The sequence below is a fragment of the Lathamus discolor genome, chromosome 4, assembly GCF_037157495.1.
Source record: "Lathamus discolor isolate bLatDis1 chromosome 4, bLatDis1.hap1, whole genome shotgun sequence".
Taxonomy (NCBI): Eukaryota; Metazoa; Chordata; class Aves; order Psittaciformes; family Psittacidae; genus Lathamus; species Lathamus discolor.
This window is the reverse complement of record NC_088887.1, coordinates 100459988-100485951: the sequence shown is the minus strand read 5'-3', so window position 1 is coordinate 100485951 and position 25964 is coordinate 100459988. Positions and strand designations below refer to the sequence as shown.

At 42.7% G+C, this 25964-nt stretch overlaps 1 protein-coding gene and 2 long non-coding RNA genes across 9 annotated transcripts in view; 2 read left to right on the top strand and 1 right to left on the bottom strand.

Moving 5' to 3' along the window:
• The first annotated feature begins 54 nt into the window (after positions 1 to 54).
• LOC136013847 (uncharacterized) lies at positions 55 to 5598 on the top strand. The gene is made up of 5 exons (XR_010612427.1): positions 55 to 223; positions 713 to 837; positions 1950 to 2074; positions 3333 to 3563; positions 5450 to 5598. It is a non-coding gene; the product is annotated as an uncharacterized LOC136013847 (long non-coding RNA).
• Positions 5599 to 7636: 2038 nt separating this feature from the next.
• Positions 7637 to 19777, bottom strand: LOC136013845 (uncharacterized). Of its 4 annotated transcripts, XR_010612424.1 has the most exons (5): positions 19659 to 19777; positions 18788 to 18961; positions 17271 to 17434; positions 10557 to 10762; positions 7637 to 9142 (listed from the first exon to the last, which is right to left on the bottom strand). It is a non-coding gene; the product is annotated as an uncharacterized LOC136013845 (long non-coding RNA). The 4 variants fall into 4 exon arrangements; XR_010612423.1 differs by lacking the exon at positions 19659 to 19777 and having other exon boundaries at positions 18788 to 19232; XR_010612426.1 differs by lacking the exon at positions 19659 to 19777 and having other exon boundaries at positions 10557 to 10739; positions 18788 to 19232.
• The window catches only part of INTS6 (integrator complex subunit 6), a 48637-nt gene continuing 41558 nt past the window's right edge, over positions 18886 to 25964 (top strand). For 2 of the 4 annotated variants that reach the window (XM_065678300.1, XM_065678297.1), the window contains exons 1-3: positions 18999 to 19436; positions 19685 to 19762; positions 20547 to 20696. In XM_065678300.1, the coding sequence (XP_065534372.1) occupies positions 19326 to 19436; positions 19685 to 19762; positions 20547 to 20696 (339 nt within the window). In that variant the 5' untranslated portion in view covers positions 18999 to 19325. Of the gene's footprint in view, positions 18966 to 18998; positions 19437 to 19684; positions 19763 to 20546; positions 20697 to 25964 lie in introns of those variants that run through there. The other 2 variants (XM_065678298.1, XM_065678299.1) reach the window with 2 other exon arrangements.

Below are 25964 nucleotides of genomic sequence, written 5' to 3'. Positions count from 1 at the left end.
GCCGGGCTGGGCTGGGGCGGGTCGGGCCGGGCGGGGCGGGGCGCGGTGGCCGGAGGGGGAGGAAAATGGCGGCCGGCAGGCGCCATGTCGCAGTGTTGGGTTGTGGTGCCTTAGCTCAGGGAGCCCTCTGCTCAGAACGCGGTTTAAACACACATCTCCTTCAGTGACCGCCCTCCCAGCGGCTGTCCGGGCTGAGCGCGGGCACGCCTCAGGGGGCAGCCAGGTAAACCTGTCCCGCTTATGGCGAACGCCTGCTGCTCCTGGGTTGGCACGGTGAGGCTGTGTGGGGTCCGTCCCGTAGTCAAGCCGCTGCGAACCCTTTAGCGAAAGAAAGGGATGTTTACATTGCTTTTTGCAACCTGAGCTTATCTTGGGGACTGAAGGTCGGCATGGCATGTGAGGTAGAGGTGGGACTTCTGATGCTACGTTAGACCATAGGATCTCGCTGTACTAAACTTTGTGTAGCGTTTTCTGCATCAAACAACGTTTACACAGTTGCACAATTTCTATGTAAATTTCAGTATTCGGTGTTGAAAATGGGTGGCATAAGACACAGGGCCAGTCCGGATAGAGGTGATGGTCAGTGCAAGCCTTGTGGCCGGCAAGGGTTGTTAGTAGGAGGTTTGCAGTGTGGCAGGGCTGCTTGAGAGATGGCAGTAGAAATACATTGTCCCAACTGCTCATTCCTAAGGGAAATGCAACAAATTTTCAGCAGGTCATTTTACAGAAGATGCTACTTTACACTCACTTTTCCTGATGGATTCATTGAGGTCCAAGAAGGTCAGACAACATACCCAAATCTGTGCTGAAGCCTGTGATAAAGCACTTCCTGCTGAGGTATACACCAAACTTTCATCATCTGTCTCAAAACAGTCTGGAAAATCCTGCTCAGTGTCTGAACTGTTGTCTTGCGTTGCAGAAGTAATAAGCAGATTGGAAAGCATTATGTGAGTTGTAACTTTACATGTGCCCACACTAAGCTAATGAGCAGCATTTCTCTGTGGGGAAAAAAACCCGAGGTATGAAAAACTCAAAGATCAGGAGTTTACTTTTTCTCTGGGAGTGACGCAGAGCAGTGTCAGCAACAGAACAAATCCTGGCTGCCCACTTGGCGCTTACGTTGCTTATGTATATAGGCAATAGAGGACAGATATAAGTTGTTGGGGGTTTTTTTGGTGGCAGAAACTAAATTTTCACAATGTATAGTAATCTCTGTTATGCTAAACAAACAAGCAGTGTCTGCAGGACCACGACAAGACATTTAAACTTTACTCGACTGAACTATTAGAGGTACAGAAGTTTACGGTGGAGGGAAATGTCCAGTCAACAACATAATGGCTGTATAATAGCATATAGGAAATGAATCTGCAGTCTCAAACTATTTCCCACAGGAAGTGTGATTGTACGAGATAGCATCTCTTTCTTATAATTCTTCGAAGGAAATTGTTGCTAAAGAGGCAGAGACCAGTTCTCTTACTGCTATGGATGATACTGCGGTCCTAGGTTAAACCTAGAGACAGAAATGTTTGCCTTGCTGCTTGATGAGATGAGATATGGGAGATAGTCTCTAAAGACATCAATATACTTTATAGTTTTCAGAACGATGTGTATCTAAACATGTCTTATAAAACTGAAGTCTGTCAAGGTCCGCTGTCCTTGTAGTAGTTTTTATTCAAGATTAGGCACTGTGCATTGCTGACAGATAAACTGAGAGTATGTTGGACACAAGTGACTACAGGCTCTTTGGAGACCCATAAGACTTTTTGCTAAATGGGCCTTTAAGGAAGCAAGTAATGGAGAAAATGAGTGGCTTTGATAGGCAAAAGTGTGGTTCACAGAAGTGGAAATATGTCCTGCATATTCCCCAAATTATCTGGATTTTCTACAGTTGCCTGTTTAGACATACTACATTTCCCCATTAACCTTGTCTTTCCTGTATCTTTAAACAGTTTCAGGTCCAAGACTAATCCTTCAAGGTTTAAAACATTGAGGGAAAACACTGGAAGGTGGGCATGTATTCTGGACCAAAGCCAAATAACAATATGCTGAAATGAAATATATGCTTTATATGAAGGTTTGTTCTTCGTAAATAAGTTACCCTTTGGGGGGAGGAGGTGGAAGACAACACAATACAAGACTCCAGCAGTGGCCAGTCAAGATAAGAATCATAAGGGCATGTTTTAGAACTCATCTGTAGTGGTGACTTCCTCTGCAAGACCAGGAAGGAACCTGAATAACAGATAGGTGTCTTTAGGTCTAGTACATCACTTTACCAGGTGTGCAAACCTGAGGTCTTCCCTTATAAGAGGGGGAAATATGATTGGGTAATTATTGCACACCAAAACAGTTTTGCTATGGCTGAGGGAAGAAAAAGTACTGCATAGAAACCTGGGGAGAGGAGGAAGGGAAGCAGAGGAGAAATAGAAAGGTTTCAAAGTGAGACAGAAACCTGAAGCTTCCTCCTGCATTCCACCCAGCAGGCTAAAAGAATAATGTCATAATGGTGGAAAAGGCATTGAAATTACCACCAAGACCTGAATGTTCTCTCAGATCTATCATTGTCACACGCATTTAAACAAAAAACTTTTAAACAACAGTTTTCCCATATTGACAAAACTAATGGACAAAAGGATTTAAAGTTAGAATTGGTGTAGACATCAAGTTTTATGAGCACATTCTGAAGCAAAATTAGGGTTAGTTTAGAAAAGTGCTTCCCCTTATAAGTAAAAAAAAGAAAGAAAAAAAAAGTCAAGAAGATAAATCTTACAAAGACTTCCTGGCAGGGTTTTTTTTTTTTTTTTTTTTTTTTTTAATTTGTTTGGGTTTTTTTTTCTGTCATCACTTTCAGATCAAATCACATGGATTAAAACTATTGTTAGGACTGAAAGCAAGATGACTTAGTAACTGAATTTGAAGCCAAGAAAAGCAAACCTATCCAGTTCCTTTTCTGCATTTAAATTATCTGTAGGGTTAAGAATTAAATTACGTACCTCTGGTATCTGCTTTTTGAAGGAAATAAAAAATGACAGCGTTTAAAGGTTCTTTTTCATGTTAATATACATTCCGAATTGGTAGATGTGGTCACTAGGATGTTGTGCTTGGTTTATTTGAGCTTTCTTGGAAAAGTATATCCATAATAGAGTGAAAAACAAGCTGGAAAATTCAGCTTACTTTATATCAAATTAATATTACCTTATCTTGTTTCTTAGTGTCATTTCTCTTACTTTGCTTTTTGGCGTATCGCCATGGTAAATGAAACATCCTTCCTGTGTTAGTTTTGTCCTTTATTTTCTTGATGGGGGTTGACTTTCACTCCTTCGATTTGGATACAGCTGAATCAGGCTGCCTGCCTATGAGCAGTAACAGTGGCTCACGGGTTCACGTACAGGATGACAACAGACCTCTGGGAAGAAGCAGTTTGAACTGATGCATTCACACAATGGAGCCACTTTCCATATCCTCGTACTGCACCCCAGAGTCTTGGAAGGCTTTCTCCAATTCCTCATCTGCAGTCTTGTTTGAAGCTTAAGATTTGGAGCAAACTGAATTCCCCATCTTCTCCGGTAATTTGCTTTAAAAGCTACTCTCTGGCTCCATCTTCTGTTTTGTTGGTTGGTTGGTTTGGGGATATTATTTATTTGCTTATTTATTTATTTAGGCATATCAGGGTAAGGAATCTTCTGAGTTTTTCAAACTAAAAAGTAGGTAATCACGTCTTGTGTGACAGTTGAGGCAAGCAGGAGAGAACCCCGACCTGCAGGTGAAAAGGGTGGCCCAGAGAAGAGGGAGCTGAATGATAACCAGCTCTGCTGTCAGCCCTGTGTTTAGATATTCCTGTCTGCAAAGTTGTTTCTGTTACAAGAGGAGAAGAAATGATTTGGCCAGGAAGTGCAGAAATATGTTCTGTTTTGGCATAATTGTAACTTCTCTGCAAAATGATGATCATTCCATGATCTGGCAACACAGTGACATCTCTCATAGCTTTCAGCTTAAACTGGCAAGCACAGGGGCCACTGAATAAGAGAATTTAATAGATTGGCCTCTTTATGAATACTAAGAAATACAGTCTTCTTATAAAGTGCTCAACAATAATAAAAGTAATATTAACAATCCCAAGAACAAGCCTTTAATAAAGAAAACTATTTTATGGTGATTAAAGTTTAGGCCCAAACTATTCAACACATGCCCCTTTGAGCCATTAAGTAATCTGATTCCAGTTGCTCTTAACTCTGCAAGAGGGGAGTTAGTGTGGAAGCAAAACTGCACTGTGACTGATTCAGTGCTTAAACTTAAAACTGCTCTGTTAACAGTAAGCCAGATTTTGGCTTCAGAGGCTTCTTCCTGTCACCCTTGCAAACATGAAGAATTTATATACACAAAAGATAATCACATGAAAAAGGTAAAACCACTTGGCAACAAGTAGAGCTGCCTCTCAACAGCCATTGAATGTGGAATATGTTATTCTCTCCCTTGCTTTTCTTCCCTGCCTGTTCATAAACAAAATGTTTTTCAGCTTTGCAGTATATGGGATTTACAATTACTTCAAACCTTGTACTTCTGTGCACTTCTCTCCTTCTTCAGTTTTGTCTGCAATGATAGCCTTCATAAGATAGCTACTGAAAAATATTTTTAATTTCAGATGCTACATCATTCTTGGAAGCATGTGGGAAACAAATATAGATGAGCTCTTTATATAGAAAGGCAAACTTCACAGAGCACCAAAATGTTCTGTGGAAAATTCACTTGTCCATCTTGCTTAAAAATACAAAACTTGTTATAAAAATGCACCCTCAAATTTAGACATTGCTCATTATTTTGCTCTAGGTATTTATAGGTCACACAATGCATAGTACCTCCTATCATGTTTCTATTAATAAGTCCTATATGCTCATTCTAACAGTTTTATATTTCATTAATTTTGTTTTATGTGGGCACTCAGAAAATGAGGACATATCAGAAACATCTTGAATTTGCTGTAGGACAAAGTTGTGGAGAAAAAGATTAGCTTTAAGAAATATACATGTCCGTATCACTGTGCCGCACCTTATTGAAGGGGAATACACTCATTTTTAGCTTCCATGCAAGTGCTGTTGGCTTTGTAACTGACTGTGAACATGTGAGAACAAAAAAAGTGATGCTGTGTCAGTGTGTGGGCTGCAAATGAGAACTCCTGGCTCATACATTTTGCCCCATAAGCAGTTCTAGCATTGTATGCAGTCTTATTGCTGTTTCCTTTGTCCTCATTGATCCTGCTATAGTATTACTCACATTTTGGGCTACTAATTTGCCGTAAAAATCCCTCTGTAATTTAATTCACTGTCTTTTTGGTAGAACTTTCTGACCACTAATTCTTGTAAGCTCATTATTCTTGTATTTCTCTAGGCCTCAGGACTTCAGCACTTCAGTTTTGTTTTTTTTTTTTTGTTTCCTTCCCTATATGATACTGAAGAATCAAGGAGTATCAACATAAAAAGGACATGGAACTGCTGGAACAAGTCCAGAGGAGGGCCACTAGGATGATCAGGCAGCTGGAGCACCTCCTGTATGAAGACAGGCTGAGGAAGTTGGGGCTGTTCAGCCTGGAGAAGAGAAGGCTGTGTGGGGACCTCATAGCAGCCTTCCAGTACCTGAAGGGGGCCTATAGGGATGCTGGGGAGGGACTCTTCGTCAGGGACTGTAGTGACAGGACAAGGGGTAACGGGTTCAAACTTAAACAGGGGAAGTTTAGATTGGAGATAAGGAGGAAATTCTTTCCTGTTAGGGTGGTGAGGCACTGGAATGGGTTGCCCAGGGAAGTTGTGAGTGCTCCATCCCTGGCAGTGTTCAAGGCCAGGTTGGATGAAGCCTTAGGTGGGATGGTTTAGTGTGAGGTGTCCCTGCCCATGGCAGGGGGGTTGGAACTAGATGATCTTAAAGTCCTTTCCAACCCTAAATATTCTATAATAGTGGACAAAAAATTGGACTTAAGCTGGCAGTGTGCACTTGCAGTCCAGAAAGCCAACCATATCCAGTACTACATCCAAAGGAGCATGGTCAGCAGGTCAAGGGAGGTTATCTTGCCCTCTGCTCTGCTCTGGTGAGACCCCACCTGCAGTACTGTGTCCAGCTTTGGGGCCCCCAACACAAGAGGGACATGGACCTGCTGGAGTGGGCCCCGAGGAGGGCCACAAAAGTCCTCAGAGTGCTGGAGCACCTCTGGTATGGAGACACACTGAGAAAGTCGGGCTTGTTCAGCCTGGAGAAGAGAAGGCTCCAGGGTGACCTTATTGCAGCTTTCTAGTACCTAACCAGGGCCTACAAGAAAGATGGAGAGAGACTTTTTACCAAGGACTGTAGTGACAGGACAAGTTTTAAACTGAAAAGGGGTGAGCTTAGATTGAACATGAGATGAAATTTTTTTACTGTGAGGGTGGTGAGGCCCTGGCACAGGTTGCCCAGAGAAGCTGTGGCTGCCCCATCCCTGGCAGTGTTCAAGGCTAGGCTGGACAGGGCTTTGAGTAACCTGGTTTAGTGGAAGGTGTCCTTGCCCATGGCAGGGGGTTGGAACCAGGTCATCTTCAAAGGACCCTTCCAACCCAAACCATTCTGTGATTCTATGATCTGAGCACACAAAGAGAAAATAAAACAAACAAACAAACAAAACCCCCTGTTATTAAACTGTTAAATACTGGGGTTTGCTTGCTAATGTTGAAAGTATCTGAGAATCGGGAATGAAGGATTTTAAATATTTTATAAAAAAAAGAAGTCTGATACAATTTATGGTCAAAAAGATACTAACAGTGCTATTGCTAATAAAGCTGTAGCACCATTTTAATATGCATTTTCTATAGAAAATTTTTGGAGATGGACAGTTGACTTTAAGTCAAGACAATTTATAGATTACCTCTTACTGCAACTACATGAAAAGCTTCATACTGTACAAAATAAGCATCCGAGTCTTTAAAAAAATACCCCCACTGAAGCTGTCAATTTTTGTTGACTCAAATCTGTGACAAAATATGGCTTTAAAAACTAGTGGTTCCTGATGCAGGGTGGCTGAACTCATCTTTTCTGTGGGAAACAATTCCTGAAAGGAAGTCCTGAGAAGCAGCTTGAAAGCAAAATTGCAGAAGTTTCAGTGTACACAGGGACTTATGACTCAGTACCATAGGGGTGTTTGTGGAGATAAAAAGAATCCCAGATTGTCTAATCAAACTTTTTCATGTGTTATTCTGTGCAAATGTTATGAGTCATGTTCACTTCAGGAGGTAAGTCACCATTTCTGGCCATCACCGCAGGAAGGGGTTTCTCAGCCTTTAAGTGTATATATGTGTCCCAGTGACACCACATTTAGATGGGCACTATTGTGGATGGTGGTGTGGAGCATTTGGTTCCCCGATTACCTCATGGCCATTCCTGACAAGTACCATTTTTATTCTACATAGATTAACAGCCGGAATGTCTGATTGCTTTGAACATCTTGCACAGTAGTGGGCCCATATGTCTGCAGTCAGAATCTACAGAGTGCCCTTTGATTTTGAAAGGATAACCATATCTGAGTCAGGTTTAGCTACTTTGGGGAGACATCCTTTGGGACAAAAGTGGGTGTGGAAGCCCTAGCTCACTCCAGGAGAGCCACCAAATGAGAAAATTCATGAAAGTTGGAGAAATACTCTTTATTTGTAAAACAGTAAATGCTGTAAAGACAAGAGGACACGTGTTTGTGGGGAAAACCAATTATTCGGTCATGTCCTCACCTTTAACTTGGTTACCTCGTTGTGTCAAATTATCATCTGTCAACACAGTAGAAATACCTCTGTGAAGACTCTGGAACTGGGAAATGTACATCTTGTACCTCTGAAAGTGAATGAGGAAGCTCCAAAGGGGATGACAAAGGAAACCCTCAAGTCAGCCTGTCTGGGACTAAAAAAAAAAAGAAGAAAGTCTGGCATTCTCAGTAGTTTTGATTAGACCCTGATATTCAAGCTACTTGCCCCAGAATAGCCTCTGTATTGTATGCTTAACGTGAGCACAGGACAATTTTCAAACAGTTTCTCCATCAGGCTGAAGTGTCAAAAATAAAGGTGCTCAGAAGGCTCCATCTGAAGCCAAGTGATGCTCTCAAAGTTAAAAGAACTTGTTCAGTGTGGCAGATCAGTCTGCAGTAATAGGAGGGTACCAGGGCAATAGTTATCTTTCACTGAACCATGACAAGAAATACTGTAAGAACTGGCATTGTTAGTGCTCCCAGAGTGTTCAAAGTGAGAAGACAGGTAGCAATTAAGAATGTAAAGACCCTCAAGTTGTAACGAGTAAGTGGTGGAAACAGGTTTCTCCATCTGAAAAGCCGCTTGAGTAGGTATGCACATACTTAAACACATTAAAAAAACCAACACCACAAAACCAAACTGAAAAAAAGAAACCTTTCTCTAAGACTAGAGAGCCCAAGGCCAAAACTGTAGCAGGAAATTTTGGCACCTGCACGGGATGAGTCCAGTTCTATTAGCTCTTTAAACAGACCAGAGGTTGTTCTTTGGGTTCTGAAGCCAGTGTCCCAGCTTGCACCACAGAACTACATTTTCTTCTTCCCCCAAGAGTGATGATGTAAAACTGCCTTTGGGAAAAAAAAATGGTCCCTGTTCCATGATGTCCTTCAATCCATGTCCAGGTACCCTCTGAGTGGTTGCCAAGAGTCACATTCCAAAACTGCCAGGCAACATGCTGACAATTCAGTTTTGAGAGCTCTGCCTAGCAGTGCCCAAGTGCTTTGAATCATACCGGTGTAGATCCAGCTGATGAATCTTTCTCCAGGATTTTGGTACCTTCCAATCCAGCAGTGTGACCACAATGACCCTTCCACTGTAGGAGCAGGTACCAACAAGACAGAGAATCACAGAAATCATAGAATGGACATCTAGCAAACTTCTTGGGATTCAGGAGATATGAGCTGCCAGAAGCCTGACAGTTACAGGAGCACTTGTGTGCAGGCAGTCCAGTTTCTCTCCTTCACAGTGGCACACAGTAAAGTATGAGCCATCCTCTCAAGCACTTCACTGTGCAGATTTATTTTCTAGGGACTCTGCATCTGTCTTGCAAAATTCTTCCATAGAGATGTCTGACTGGACCCGTTTCAATCAGCATTCAACTCCTTGCCTCTGTCCTCCTGCAAGGGGAATGCCAGATGTTAGGGACTCTCCTACCTCCTCTTTGATACAATCCTGCCCAATAGTTTTCTTCTTCCAAGTGCTAATAACAGAAAAGGGGTGTGTGTGTGTGTGTGTGCGGTGCAGAAATGAGAGAAACTAGAACAACTTTCCTATACAGGGATGGGCTTGAGCCTGATCTGAATGGGGAGGAGAAAAGAGGGAATGCTTGTGCAGCTGCAGCATGATTTCATACTGTGAACAAACACATCACTGCCCAGGGCTAATGATCTGGCTCCAGTGCCTCCAAATCCTCCTGTAAGACTACATTTGCCATATGCATAAAAGTGGCAGAGAGGCTTTGTTACCATGGACTTTTCTAGGCATCTACCCTTTCTTCCACTTGAAGGCTGGCAGTGTCCTGACTCGTATTTAGGGGAGATAATTTTTCTTTGAAATTGTATTTTGATTAATTTCAGGAGGTTCTATTCATATCCTTTTGTTTTGGCCAGAAAAATATGGAACTACTTGCATTGATATATGCAATCATTCATGAGCATAAAGATTCAAAAGAGAATGAGGGAGAAATACCACTTGTGACTAGGCATAACAATTCTGAAGGGGAAATTTATCCACATTTTATGGTTTTGTTTTTTAGTAAGAGGTGACATGCTGCACTAGTGCTAACTTGTAGCAGGAGAGATTAAAAATGTTTGGACCATCAGCAGCAAGAAATCACAGGGCTGTACTTACAGAGGTCATTAACTGTCCAGACATCTGTTGGGTAACAAATTCTGCTAAACATAGATCATGAAATGGTTCTTGAATTATGTAGAGGATAATTTCACAATCCAGAAAACAGAGAATTCAAGCAGAGAAAAAGCCGTGTAAGACCTTCTATTGCCAGTTAGGGAGGAATTCACTACGATGTCAGAATTACAGGAAAGGTCGGTGCTAGTGGCAGTACTCTGCTGGACTGCTACCAGTGCAATAAGGAACAGATTTATACAGTGGTCACTATAACAGTTACATATTCCACAGAGTAACTGACATTATAGCAATACTGGTTATATTAATTAGAGGGACACTGTGACAAAAGTGTCCAGATAACTAGGCAAAAGTAACAATTCCAAATGTCTTAGTGAACACTACTGTGAAGCGTGTTAGCACAGGAATAATTGATTTCAGTCTAAAAAAGGGAGTTAGGAAATAATAAGCAGATGCAGCAATGGAAAAAATCATGCTACAGTGAAAACAGGCTAGATTATTCCAAAAATTGTATAAATTAAAGCACAACAGACCCTAATTCCCCTTGAAAAAGGCATACTCTCCCATTCTCCATAAGTTAGCTGTAGTAGCCAGTTGGTAGAGGACCACAAGTATGTCCAATTATACTGCACTGGACTATAATTGGGTTAAAGGGCTGTTACTTACCTCTGAAATGAGAGCTCAAGTGGTATCTCTCAACCTTTGGAATCAGAAGCTGCTCTGGATTCAGGAGTTACTTATTAGCTGCTGCAGAAGTCAAGCACACAGCGCAACCAATCACCAAAAACACGGAGAGTGAAAACACTTATCAGGGTAAATGAGTAGTTCTGGCTTTTTTCCCTTGGCCCGCTGAGGAGAGCAATAATGAATAGCTAAGTAGAAAGAAAAAGAATTGTAGTAGAAAAAAACATATTGTAACTTTTTTTTCTGAAGGAAAAGATAGAGAACCTGAAATGGGAGATCTGAAGAAAAATAAGAACTGATAAAGGAAATTAAAACACAAGCCCCAGTATTATGAAGGTAAATGTAATGGATATAATAGTTAAAAGCCTGATTTTTTTGTCTTCTTTACATTGTTAAATTTCATCTTCCTTCAAGACTCCAGTTATATAAATCACTGTTAGCTCTGTATTCACAACTCACATAAACCAGGCAACATGAATGCACATAACAGTGTCAAGGGCCTAGAAAAACAGAAATATCAGAAAATAGGAACACCTCAAAAGGGGAATGGAGCAGGAGAATCTCAGAGAAAATGTTACATTCATCATGCAACTAGTGTACGCAACATACTTTGGCAAATCTAGAGAATTGTAAACTTAGCATCAGCCTGAATTATGGGAAGGGCTTTCCTGGACTTTTTATTTTGGACCCATGTTTGGAAAATAACCATAAACTATATATTGCCTTTAAAATGGCTTATCAACAGGAAAATATTAGAACTGATCCAGAAACATCCAAGGCTTTCCGATTGCAACATCATGAAATTGAAAGCCATCTCCAACAACAAAAGAACTCATCACTGACCTAAATAGCACTGCTTGGAGAAGACTGCTGTTATAAGATTACATTTGTAACTTGAGGTTCATTATAAGCTGATCTCAAGTCAATTCTCAGGTTTTCCTAATGAGAAATGCTTTTTGTAATCTCAGCTCAGTAAGAATTATCCTTCTGTGCTTTTCAAAGCCATGTTTTAAGTGTCCCTCATTCCAGTTTCAAATATTTCTAAAACAAGACACTATTTTTCTCCACATTGGTGCAAGACAGATTTGCTCACCATGGCATACATTCAAGTTTTCTGTAACAAATAGGTCTTATATCAAGGCTTCAGTGTGTGCATAAAAGTAGGAAAAAAACCCAACATTTCCCTTCATTTTAAGTGTATCTTTTGAGTAACATGCTAAGCAAACAGAACCAGACACCTCACAAAGGTGCTTGAGATCAGGGAATAGAAATGAACAGATTTCTTCCCTGGATTAAAAAGGCTTTATCAAGTTTCTTTTATTCTAGAAGACCAATATCTGTGTTTTATAGATGGCTTTTGTAGAGATTTCCCATTAGCTACTAGCCGAAATTTGATAAGTTTTCATTAACTGCTAAGTGGCAAAAGACAGGGCAACAGATCTATATTCCCTTTGACACAAGTCATGCCAGCTGCTTTGCAGAGACCAACCAAGGGGATCTTTCTTTCAGAGTGTATTTTGATTTTGGGCAAAAGACGGCGATGCATAATAAAATAACAGAGTAAAAGCTGGATAATAAACTCCTGCAGCAGAGCAATATTTTAAAGAGCGAGCTCCCAGCTCTCAGATACCACATGCAGGTGTGATACCTCAGTGGGAAGCAATTTAGGGATGAACGAATAATTCTGTCCTGTTTACCAAGACTATACCCATTACACTGGCCATTAAAAAAGGAAACAAGAAAAAAACACCTCATTGTTTTGCCTCCCTGGGAATTGCTTGTAGACTGTCTTTAGCTGTAACTGCTTTATACTTCAAGCTGACTGTAGCTGGAGTTGATGTCCCTTAGCTGCTCGATTAGTTAGATAAATTCTGCATGCCTGTGTCTGGGATCCATGGTAATGGAGTTATGTTGCTATGCTATAAAATGTGCAAGAGAGTCCAGCACTTCAGGAAGGATATGATTTCTGGGGCTACTGCAGCTTCTTAGTGTGGGCAAGAAGGAATGCTTGGAGGAACGAACAAAAGCAATCACTGGAACGATGACAAGGAATCGCTCAGGTCAGCGGGTACAGGCCAGGAAAGCTTCCCAGGGAGGGATGTAACAACCATCTGAAAGATTGTTGAAAAGTGGTGGTGTGGGGAAAGAATGCTCTAGTTCTGCTCCTGTCATTCTGAGGAGAGCCTGCATGGCAACACTGTGTTACTGTGTTTGTGTGAAGGGCTGCATGAACTCCCTACCACACATGTGGGAGCTTTTAACAAGGGCTACAAGAGGGTGGACTGCTACAAATGATCTCTCTCAGACTATAGATGTAACTATAAAGCCAGGTTGGATGGGGCTTTGAACAACCTGGTCTAGTGGAAGGTATCCCTGCCCATGGCAGGGGTGTTGGATCTTTAAGGTCCCTTCCCACACATACCCTTCTATGATTATCTCTGGCCATCCTGACAAGAGAGGTTTGCTTGTTGGTTTTTTCCCCCTGGCATAATAAGCAAGGGTCTCCTCAGATCCATTGTTTTAGCAAATGCAGAAGACTTTGTCTGTCTTCATGGCCTGAAAGGCTGGAGGGAAGCTGAGAACTCTACCAGTTTTTCCCTGGGCGCTCTGTTGTTACCAGGAATCAAGTGGACTGCTGCTGCCTGCTACTACCAGCATCTCCAGGGTGGGAAATAAGTTCAAAAAGAAAGAAATAAAGGGGAAAAAAAAAGTAATCCCAAACCCCCAGGTAAAATCACCTTTGTATGCTAGAGGATATCTTCTGTTCTCTTTGGGCCTTGACATGCCAGCTGAGAAACCCAAGAGATGGAATAAATTTAAAGGCCCAGAGCTGAGATGGGTTTTTGTTCTTGATCAGAATTCTACCTTAACTGAAAGGAGCAATGTAACATATAAGGAAGGATGTATAAGAACTGCAAATCTATTTGAATTCTCATACATGTTACCTTATTACAACTGTAATTTTGAAATGTTTGTTTTAAGCAGCTTTCTCCATGTCAGATTTAATATTCCCTCATGGTACCAGATATGATAGAGGTCCTGCTCTGTTAAACATGGTGAAATACATATGAATACAACTCATAGCCAGGAAGACCTTTCAATCTAAAGCCAGTAATACTAAGGGGAAAGCATGTATCAAACATAGTTTGATTTTAATGACAGAAGCCTCCTTATCTTCTATTCAGGTGCCTTGCAATCTATCCATCACTAACTGACTGACTTCTGCTGTCACAGCACAGATGGTCCTCAGAGATTTGTTTTTCCCCTGAAAATAATCTTATTGTGCACTTCTATTACAACTTTATTTGGAATAATTTAAGTACTTCACAAATATTCACGAACTTGGTCTCCCAGTACCTACATTCAGCCTGTACAATTAGAAAACAAACTATATCAACATACTATAGTACCCATTTCCTTGCATTTCCACATTAACTGTTCTTCCCTGGGATGGTACACTGCTGTTTGCTGCAGTTCCAACTCTCGAGCCAGGAAACAGCAAGGGATTTGGATTACTGGAGGGGTGGTAGGGAATACAAAAATCCCTAGGAAGCTTCAAAGGCTATCCTCTGGGTTTCCTGGTGGATGAACAATGGAAAGGAGGCTGTCTTTGAAGGTGGGCCAAGAGGAGACAGAATGCAACTTTCTTTTAGAGGTCATTGTTCTGCAGAGGGATGTAGTTTCACTGTGCTCTGGTGCTGGGGAAGCCAAAGTACAGGCTTCTAAAAGGTGCTAGACAGTTTCAAAGGAAAACAGCTGCCTCTGGAAATGTTAGAAAAACAGGCATCCTCAGTCCAAGTCCTAGAACGTAAAAACCTGAGATCCAGTTATCTTAATGGCACTTTTCTTAAATTTTTTTGGTGTTACATCTTATCTGGTCCCAGCCTTCTCAGTGGTTACTCAGTCTAGGATGAGCTTTGTAAGTTTACCTAAGGTACCTGAAGTATAAGATAAAATCAGTTTCTCTTTGATAACAATTACAGAAAGAGAGGAAAAAATAGGGTCAAAACCCATTGAACTGAAAACTAGTAAAACCAACCAAAAAATCCCCAACAATATAAGCCACGGTGTACTGCATACGCAGACAAGCGAAAAACAAACTTTTATTTACAAATAAAGCATGTTGAATCACAGAACTTGGCTAGAGGAAGACTAAACGGAATCATCAAATCAGAGAATCATTTAGGTTGGAAAAGATTGAGTCCAACCATGAACATAGTGTAACGGAACTATTAAAAGATAATAAATTGAAACTCAGAATGCTGTATAAAGATTTATACTTTAATGATAAGCAGCAACATAAAAATAGGTAATGGAAAATAAAAGACTTTTAAAGAGGGAAAAGTTTAATGATGACAATCTACAAGGCTGTGGAATGGTATTCTAAAGGAAGCTCTGATAAATTTACCTGTGTCATTAAAACTTGGACTGACCAAGATTTTGAACAATTATTTGTGAAACAAATTGAGGAGAAAGCAAATAAATAAATAATAAAAAAAAAGTTACACTGTCAATTTTAGTTCTCAGACCTGCTTGAAGGTCTTAATCATAACATCTCCCATCCAGACCTGCAATTTAGGACAAAATAAGGCTAACACTATGTGATGACAAAAAAATCTCACAAGTATCAACTGGGAGAAGAAACTGTTAAAAGGAAAAAAACACAACAGCAAATTATGCCAAAAATGTTCTTCACCGTTCTCATATGATATTTTAGGTATTTTCATACTTCTATTTGATTTTTCATTTATTAACTTAGCCCTCAAATTTAAAGTGAAATTTGCATTTTTAATACCATTTTATTTGTCCCTAAATGGACACCGCCCATTCTGAAGATCATAAAATGGGCATTCTTAGACATACATACACGTTTGTGTTTCCTCATGGATGCACAATAAATAACAAGCAAAACCAGTATGGAAGCATCTGGAATCTTTTGTATTGTCAGCACAGCTAAAGTATTCCTACAGACAAAGCTGTGCTGAAATGATTCATCCAGTTTTAGGAGAAAAGGGGGAACTGGCTCATTTACACCACGCATGGGGTATAACTTTACCCTCCGTGTAAAAAAGCTGAAACCAAAGAAAGACGGGTCTGTTTTCAGCGACAGCCTCAAGCTCTCTCCCTGCTCAGCTGTGTCAGCTCTACCAGTAATGAGCATAAGCACTAATATCACTGGGTTTTGTTCCTTCACAGCAAATCTCCTATACAGATTTATAAATGTGACTCTGATGGCAGTACTAGCCATTACGATTCTCACATCAAGAGGCTGATACACACTTAAGGCTTGGGTTGATTATCTATCTTTGAAAGAGTCTTTCTCAATATTAATCAAATTGGCCTGCTCCAAGCAGAAATGGACTAATGCCTACCACAGACAACACACACCCAGCCTTGATTCTGCCCTATAGGGGACCTAATACGGATCTAATATAAGATGCACAGGAGCAGGAAGAACTGAATGTTCCAAACGGCTTCAAAGATAACAGTGAAAAGCAAGTACACACAGAAAAGTGATTCTGCTTGTATAAATCCCACTGGAACTGTGTGAAAGTTTTGTCTGTGGGATTTTCCTTTCAGTGATAATCACCAGGGCTGAAGAGACTAGGGGTACAGCAGGCCCACCTGCTTCAGTCCTACCTTCCTCTTGGTAAGAAAATTACAGCCTACAGTTTGCAGTTTTCAAAGTTGATTCTGAATTCATGCTGGTTTTTGGCTAATTTCTACCACTAAGAGATAGCATGCAATTCCCCCTCCCCCCCCCCCCTTCATTTACTGGCAACAAAATTTGAGAATTCCAAATTACCCTCCAGGATTTATGCAAAGTCTCCATGGCCCAGGCTGCCTTTTACCATGACATTTTCCTGGTACAGCAAGGACTCTAAAATGCCTTTTTTTCCAGCACTTTGGAGAAGAAGCCATTCCAGAAGTTTCCTATTTTTAGGATAATCTCCAAGAAGATGCATGATGCTTGACACATAAAAGTAATGCTGATTTTATTAAGACAGTCAATGAAACATCAGCAACATACAAACAGAAGAGAAGGTGGCATGTCTGAAGAAGGTGCCTATCTCAGAGATTTAAAAGGAAGCCAGGTAGAAGCCAGCATCATATGCTCACTCAACATTATTCCCAAATAACATTACTAATCCCAAAGCATGATTTGTTAACACAGCACTGCACTGCAGCCTTTACTTAACAACTTGGATCCCTCCGCTTTAGGGAGACAGTTACTACTTCAGCAGCAGCCAGTCTTGCTGACCTTAAGAGCTGCAACTTTCTGTAGGTAGCTGAGGGGAAGAAAGGTGTTCTAAAACACCTCTGTAGAGGGAAAATGACTGTGAGTCAAGCCTTTCTGTGAGTCCAAATATTTTCCTGTGTAACGGGGGCTGGCATGCAGCTGGATTCCAGGGCAAACTGGCAAGGTGGCCCCTGTGGCACCTGCTGGCTTGCTTCTTCTGACAGCAGGGGTTCAGATTAACCAGTAGAACATGGACCAAAACAGCACTGCTGTTGGTCACAAGACACAGCATCACTGCTGGGGCTCTGACATTGAACTGTTGGAAAGATGCAAGCAGCTCAAGAGCCACTGGGTACACCTGGGTGAGTCTGGCCACTCTTACCACCACCACCAAAAGTATTCATGCTGAGAAATACTCATAGGAAAAAATGGTGCTTCCAAAGAAACCCACTCACTGAATTTTGGTCTGCACTGGCTCCAAAAATGCCTTCCCAGCTTTCACAGTGTCCTTGAGACTGGAGATTCCTTAGGGCCTTGAATGGTGAACTGGGCTGAAAAGAGGTGTCCCTGACTTCAGCCCAGTGCCTGAGAAGGGATGGCACAGGTCACAGGTGCAGTGCTGAAAGGAAAGCCAAAATAAGCTGCTCACAGACACGAGAACGCATACCGATCTGTAATGGAAACAGGATTCTGTCCCTCCCTCCTCCTAGAGACTAAATGCTAATCATTCATTAGCCTCAAAAAAAAAAAAAAAAAAAAAAAAAAAAAAAGCCCAAACCAGCTCTTGCCTGGCAAGACAGAAATCTTGCCTGGGTAACAAGATGAATCAAACCAGGACACTGCCAATTTTATCTTGAGAGAAGGAAGGAGCACAAATGGCTTCATACCTTCTAAAGCAGTGGCTGTGGGAACACATCGGCTGGATCAGGAGAAAAAAAAATCAGTCAGATAGGAAACAGAGCAATCTCCTGAACAGATTATGCTAAGAAATGGCTCCAGAGTTACTGCTCCAAGGCTATGAGAGCAGAAACAGCAGACCCAACTGCTGGGGAAAAAACAACCCAAACCACCAAATAAACAACAGAAATCTTCGTCATTAATTGGTTGGAAACATTCCATGATTAGATGATTTATAGGAAGCATATTTGGAATGCCCTCACGTAACATGTATCAAAGAAACATTAATCTCCGGCTGTGTGCAGGGGAAAAGGTCACAGCTAGGGCTAGCCAGTATATTTTTTTTCCTTTTTATTTTTGCTTTTCTTTTTCCCTAAGCATCGAGTGAAAGGCTGGGCCACGTCTCTGCGAATTCACCATCAACTGATACCGAACACTTTTCCACGTCCTAAACCCAGGGGATACTGCAAATGCTGCCCGCCTTGATCCAGGGGGTTTCAGGCTGCCCTGGGGTCCCCTGACCGCCCCCTCTAGCCTGAGGGTCTGCGTTGGACCCGGAGCGCCATACAGGCCCCCGAAAACAGGAGGAGGAACGCCGGGAGAGAGGCCAGACCGGCCGGAGCAGGCGGGGGCTCCCCGCGGCCCGGGCACCTTCCCGCAGCCTCAAGGAGAGCCGCTGCGCCCGCCCCCTCCCCGTTGCTCCATCCCCCCGTGACTCACCACCCGCGCCGGAGTCACGGCCTCAGCAGCCGCGGGGAAGCCTGCGGCGGGCCGCGCTCCCCCGGGGCCTCCCCCGCTCCCTCCCCAAGCGCCGCCGCGCCCCAGAGCGGGCGGCTCGGGCAGAGCGCTCCCCCCCGGGCCACGGCTCCGCAGAGCCCCTGCGCGGCGGAACCCCCCCCACCCTGCCCCAGAGCCGCCGCCGCACGGACGGCGCCCCACAGCCCTGCCCCGTACTCCCCGCCCACCACTGCGCCTGCGCGGCGGCAGAGCTCCGCCGCCACCCGCTTCCCTCAGCGGCTCCGGCTGCCGCGCTCCGCCCTCCCCGGTCATTTGAATATGCTAATGAGGTAGTTACCGGGAGCCCTATGGTGGGGCCGAGACGCGGTCACGTGGCGCCGGGACGTGTCCTTCAGAGGCGGGCCACGACCTGCCCAGGCTGCTTTAAAAGCGGGCGGCGAGCGAGGAAGCGCCTCAGTCAGAGACAGAAAGTGCCGGGGCGGTGGGGTCGCGGCTGCTCCGCCCGAAACTTCTGAGTAACATCAACAGGGGGAGGGGAGGGCGGGCGACGGCGGAGGAAGGTGGTGTGGGGGGAAGGCTAGCAGCAGCGCAGCCCTATCCGCCTCTCCCTCATAAACCAGCCTGTGTCGGGCTGAGCAGGCCCCTCACACAAAGGAGGGCAGGGCAGGCAGGGCTGCCCCCTCTTCCCCCCCGCCTCGGCAGAGGGGCAGCGGGGACGCGCCCTTCCCCGTGCACAGCACTCACAGCCACTTACTCCTCTCCTGTCCCCCGTCTTCTCTTCTCTTTCCCCCTCCTTCCCACCCCGCCCCGCGGTTCTCCCCTCAGCCCCCCGCCCGCTGTCCATGTAGCCGCCCGGCCGCCGGCCCCTCCGCACTATGCCCATCTTACTCTTCCTGATAGACACGTCCGCCTCCATGAACCAGCGCACCCATCTGGGCACCACCTATCTGGACATAGCCAAAGGCGCTGTAGAGACTTTCATGAAGGTACCGGCTCTGCCTTGTGAGAGGAGGCGAGAGAGAGCGAGAGTGACTGCGCGGGGAGGGGAGGGGGAGGCAGGGCACGGGGGGCTGCCTGGGCCGGGGGCGCGGGCCGAGGGCGGGCGGGGGTGCGTGCGTGTGTGTGTGTGTATGCGGGCAGGCAGGGACGGGAGGGCCGGGCCGAGTCGAGTCGGGGGGCTCTGGCGGCGCGGCCGCCGCTCGGCTCACCCTCTGCTTTGTCCCCCGCGCCGCAGCTCCGAGCCCGGGACCCGGCCAGCCGGGGAGACAGGTACATGCTGGTCACTTTCGAGGAGCCTCCCTACGCTATCAAGGTAACCCCCGCTCACTCCTCTTCTCCCCACCCCCCCCGCTGCTCCCCCCGGCTTCCTTCCGGCCCCTCCGCGCCGCCGCGGGCCTCTGCGAGCGGTCGCCCCCCCCATGCCGCTCGCGTCGCCCGGGCTGCCGGTGGTCCGGGACAGCGCGGCACAGACGGGCTCCGGCGGCGGCAGCGCTGACATCAACATGGCCGACGTTTTTTCCCTGTGTGGTGTGTGCGAGCAGCAATGAACTGTGGGGGATATTTATTCAAGTTGGGAGAAGTGACAGCAACTCCAAGGAGAGTTCAGCTTGGAAGGGGCGATCTGGGGAAGCAGCAACTTCAGCCCGAAGAGTCTGGACTCGGAAGGGGAAGGCACTTCCCTCAGCCCCGCCGGGGCGGGGGGCGGACCGACGTACGGCGAGGGGGTGGGGAGGGAGGAAGGGGCGGGGGTCCGCATGACACAGGACAGTGAACCTGTTGGAGATCGGATCGCCGCGCAGTTTGGCTTCCATCTAGGAAAGGATGTGCGAGAGCCGTGTCAGTAGCTGTGAGGGTTGTGCAACCGTGACTTGGCTGAGATTTGTCCCGTGGAACAATACAAAACCTACCTTAGTTGGATAGATGAGAAGTGAATCTTTCCAGTCTTTATGGAACAACACTGAATATTATTAGTAACTTTTAAGGTGGTTTGTTAGCATTTGTAAAGAGCTACATGTGGCAAAGATGGCACTTTGTAGCCTCATAGAAAAGCAAAGCTCGGATCTGGAGAATAAGTCTTCTCACATTTCTCTTTTCAGGCTGGCTGGAAGGAAAACCATGCAACGTTTATGAATGAACTGAAAAACCTTCAAGCTGAAGGACTCACAACTCTTGGCCAGTCCCTAAGGACAGCTTTTGACTTATTAAACTTAAATAGATTAGTAACTGGCATAGACAACTATGGGCAGGTAGGTTGACTATTAATAGGTGGAAAATTGTAAAACACAGACTTCCTAGAGGCAATAGTTAGGTAGTTGTCCTAAGTGGCATCATCATGAAATACTCAGTATGGGAGCTTCTTCAAAAGTAAGCAGAGCTCACAGCTGGAAGAAATGCAGTTGCTGGCTATAGTTCGATACCCAACTTCCTTTTTCAAAACTTAAGTTATTCTTCAGTTTGTAAACTGTGACATAGCTCCCAAGTTGACATTCTCAGTTAAGCTTTGTCTTTTCTTTGTTTGAAGACTATGTTTCAGAACCATAGCTGGTGAGCCTGATGGGGTAGTCTGCTTTCTCTATACACTGCTGTACGATCAATTAAGTACAGTGTGGGAGATGAGCCATTTGTCTAACAACATGGCATGTCCAAAAGTACAGAATAGAGCACAACTTTTTCAAAACCTTTTCTTTCCATTGAGTTTACTGCAACTTTTCATATATTTGTATAAACCTGCCTGTTGTATCAGTCTTGAGAAGCTGTGCTTTTCTAGTGTCTATATGCAGCTTTCCCTTCATAAACAGAACTTAATTTGAGAGGTGGGCCAGCATTCTCTTGCTCAGTAATATGAGTTGCTAAAAGACAGAAACTGAAACTGTAGGTTAAACATGTTTTAGGAAGTGTATCCAGTTCTTTCAGGTACTGGATCAACCCCTGGATTTTTTTATAAGGAACATTATTAGTATTGGGCAAAGTATATAGTATATTTTTCACATGGGATGTAATAACTTGAATTTCCCTGTTTTTCTTGTTCTTATGTAATGCTCACTCTACTGTTTGAGGAGGTGTTACTGCTCTTGGTATTTAACATGGGAACAGGATTGTGAAAATAAGTCCCCTTCATCCCTCTCCTGTTTCCAAACCAAGCACAGTTTGTGTGATAACACCATGTTTGTTTGGGAAGGAAATTTCTGTGTCTCGTGTTGCATTGTATGGCTTTGCCACTAGGTGATCAAGTGAGCCTAAATGTGTTTAAAATGCCAGTTTAGTGATGAAACTTTAGGGAAGAAAAAAAAAAGTGCTAGTTCAACACATGGTTGTGTTTTGTTGTTTTTTTTTTTTTCTATTACCATCTGCTGTCCTCTTTTACATCTGTGTGCTAATCTTTCCCATTTTCTGATGGTTTTGTTTGGTTACATGAGCTATATGAAGCTTTGTTGAACACATACCACTGTAGGCACACATAAAATACTTGCTCTTTCCCATTGCTACCGATAATTACAATATTCTAATTAAACCCATGTCAAATAATTTCCTCCAAGTGAACTGGCTGTGCTCAGCTACTCAGTCAAGTGGGCAGTTGAGTTGTCATGACTGTTTTGACTCACTGGTAGTGTTCCTTACTGCAGATAGCTGCTCTTTTGCCTGAGGAGCAATGATTTTGTCTGATCTTTTGGTTACTAGTCTCAGCCTGGGCTTGAACCCATCTTTGCTTATTGCATGTTTTTTGTTCTATTCCACATGGGGAGCTGGCTGTTGAAGAGGTGTTCACGTGTGCTGTCAGGTGCCTAAATAGGATTTCTAACTCTTTTTTAGCATCTGCAAAAATAGAGGAATATATTGCAAGTGCCAGGTCATCTGCTGCTGAAGTCACAGGCTCCATTTTGGCTGTACTAATCAAAGTAGCGTTTTTTCATAAACCCGATCAAATTCTGGAGCACTTAAAGGTTCCTTCAGTGCTGGCAGGATGAGGTCCAGAGCAGTTAACTTTCCTCAAGTTCACATTGGCCTTTGAGCATTATGTCACATTATCTTGTCAACTTCCTGTTGTTCATGTCTACTATTTGCTCAATATAAATGGGTATTTAAAAGAACATGCTGTAAGAAACTTAGAAATTCAAGGTAATGACAGTGACTGGAATGCTTAGTTGCATTTAGAATATTTTTCACTCAGAACATAAAGGAGTTATTCACTTTTTTTTTGTTTTTAAAGCAGCTACAAATGTTAGGACCATAAAATAGTAGTTAGCTAAAATACAGCAGACACGTTTAAAGAGTGGTTTTCTTGGAGTGGGAGGAGAAGATAATTTTACAAAAATACAATGTTTAGATGATCTTAGTTGTGGTATTATATGAAGTAATAAATCCTAGCTTTTATTAAGCTTTTCTCTGGAAAATTTCTTTGGCTTAACATCTTTTGACTGTCATGCTTGTTTTTTGGTGTATTGACAAACTTTTAAGATGTTTGCTAAGGTCCACTTGTTTCCTATGTAGAAACCGTAAAATAGGATTTTATTATACATTCCAATGACAAGACATGATCCGAGCTTGATGAGATTGTGTGGTTATGTCACAGAACATAAAGACACAAGCATTGTGTGTTGTCCCCCTGCTGAGTATGAACTGTTTGTTTAAATGGCAGTGTGACTCACTATACTTAATTTCTTTCAAAGTAGACCAGAGTTCTCCATCAGCTGACTTCCCGCACAAGAGTGATGGCTGAACTGTCATTCTGAAAGTGAGGAAAATCTCCTGCTTCATTTTTTTTTTGCAACATTAATGTTTGGATTTTTAATGAGTCTTTATCATACTGCTTTTTTAGTAAATAAGCACTGACTCAGTTGTTCATGAAGATTGAGTTACCAAGCGTACAGCTGTATTAGCTGATCACAGTATCTCACATTCAGCTCTTAAAGAGACACTGTCAACACATTTAAATTGTCAAGAATCTGGAAGACTTGGAAGTTTTTTCTGATACTAATGCTATGGTATGGCTTTATAAACCCTTTGTTGACCCTAAGGTCATTAGATCCATGTTTTTGTGAAAGATTTTTCAGCAGCAAAAGATTTTGGAAAGTGCACATATTTTAAGGTGACTGTTCCTTTAATTTTTGCAGCATTTTCAGATAAATTCTGTATTATATTGCTTGAGTCCAGCAATAGTTACAGGCTTTTTTCACCTGTAGTATGTTTTGTGCTGGTTATGGTAGCAGAAGAATGAACATTCACATAGGGTGCGAGGTTTTAGCATTTGCTAAAAATAGTGGTGCTCTTCACCTTCTGCGTTTTTAAAGAAAGCTTAGGAAAAAATACAGGATTTGGATGTCTTCAGGAGAAAAGCAATTTAAACACATTAAATTCAGCAAGGGCTCACTGTCATATGACAAAAAAAAAAACCCTATTATACTTCATTAGCCCAGTTTGCACTTGGCTGATTGACTTTTCCCCAGTTCAGCTTCTCCATTGTTTCAGTTAGTCTGAAATACCAAGCCTTTTACTAGCAGATTTTTCTGTCCTCTTGGAATACACTCTTAAATCTTGCAGCTATGGTTTGTTCAGCAGCACATGTGTAGTCACAATTTAATTGAGTATTTTCGAGTGAGGCAAATGTGTTACAGTGGATGGAAGGGTTAGATACTAATAATGTCTTTCTATGGAAACAAAACAGCTATTTTTATAATGCAGTAAAAGTGTAAACAAGTGGTTGAATTGGGCCATCTATGTACTTGAGTTATTTGCCATTTGTAGTGGAGTTTCTAAGACTGAGCTGTGAATCTGAGGTTGGCAAATGTATATCAATGGTGTTTTGATACATGCAAAGCACCAGCACAGCACTACCAAAACTTGAATCTGATGCATGCTTGAAATTACTAAAGCTCTTGATTCTCTGATGCCACATGTATTTCACCTTGCCTTTTGTTATTTGTGCCATGAAGGTCTCTTACTATTTTTTTTTTTTCAGCAGTATTGGATAGAATGAGGTTTGGAAGGATAAAATGTACTTACCTGAGCAGATTTCAAAGTGGTTCAGTTGATATATCAAGGTATTTTTCCAGATTTTTTCAGGCTGAGATTTCATTTTAGTGTCGCAGCTAGAAACAGCACTGTTCAATAACATAAGCTTTTTATGAGCTTTTTATCTCACTACAGTATCTTGCACATATTCTTCAGCATCATAATTATTATTGATATGGTAAAACTGGCTTAGAGATGAGTTTGACTTTTAAACAAAAGGACATGCTAAATTAGTTGTTTTTAAACAGGAAAACAGACTATAATGTTTCTGTAATCCAAGTGGACTTGGGATAGGTTTTTTTCATTCACAGTAAGGAATAAGGTGCTCTCTGGATCTGGACTAATACAAGAAACACTGTTTTGATGACTTGCCAGGCTGTGTGCAGTCTTGGTGAAAGCTTGTTTCTCTGCACTGTGTTTCATATACGTACAAAAGCATAACTAGAGCATTTTGAGACAAACTAAAATCCAAATGGAATTCAACCAATTAAGAATATTTTAGGAACTTAAAAATATGCTAAGGTCTTGGAAAGACCTATTTCTGACCTGGAAATTGGAAGGTGTCCTGCATATAATGACATCACCACAGGGTTTGTTTTTTTCCCCGCAAGGGTTTTATTCATACTGTGTGTGACCATCAAACAGTACAATCTTAGTGTAATTGCTACTTCATAATTCTCTCTCAATATATGGTTAGACGCATTTGTAACTACAGTAGCAGTATTGCTGATGTGTTCACACAATAAAACTTACTGTTGGTCAGTAGACATCAGCATGCTGTCCCATGAGTGCTTAAATACTGTAGTATTCCAAATATATGTAAATAGTATACCTAGGAGACCAAGTCTTAGTATGGCTTGTAGGCACACAGGAGCTTTGTTTTTAAGTAACACCTTGCAGACTTACTCCTTGCTTATGTGCTTATTTGTGTGTAAGATCTGATGAGCTTAAAAAATAACCCCAACAATCATACGTACGAAATGTTGTTCCCTAACTTCGCACACATTATGCTTTTGCAGTGATATGTTCTGCTTTCTTTAAACTGTTGAGCAATTTCATTTTTGCATTGTTTTTTTGAGACTTGCTACTGGATTTCCTTACTTTCAAAAGTCAAAATCCTTTGAGCATGACTTTTGTCTTGGCATTCTGAGGTCATAAACACTGCACTGGAATGGCCTGTGTTGAGTGTGCATCCAAATTTGGAACCAAAGTTTAGGTTAGCATTTCCTGCTTTGTCATGCTGGCACAGTTGCACAGGGAGTTTGCTTCTCATGCTGGTAGAGGCAGGGGTTTGCTCTTCTAGAGTAGCTCTCCTATTATCTTCCTCCTGCCCTTCTCCAGCAAAACCAAATGTGAGAACTTCAGACAGTAGAAACCAGCAAGTTTAAGCATGGGAATGGCAGAAGTACTTATAGGAGGCTTTCTTATAGTCTGTTTTCTGTGGAATAGGAATGGTTTTCGTGTAAACCTATATGCCTATTAATGTCAGAGATCTGTATGTGAGG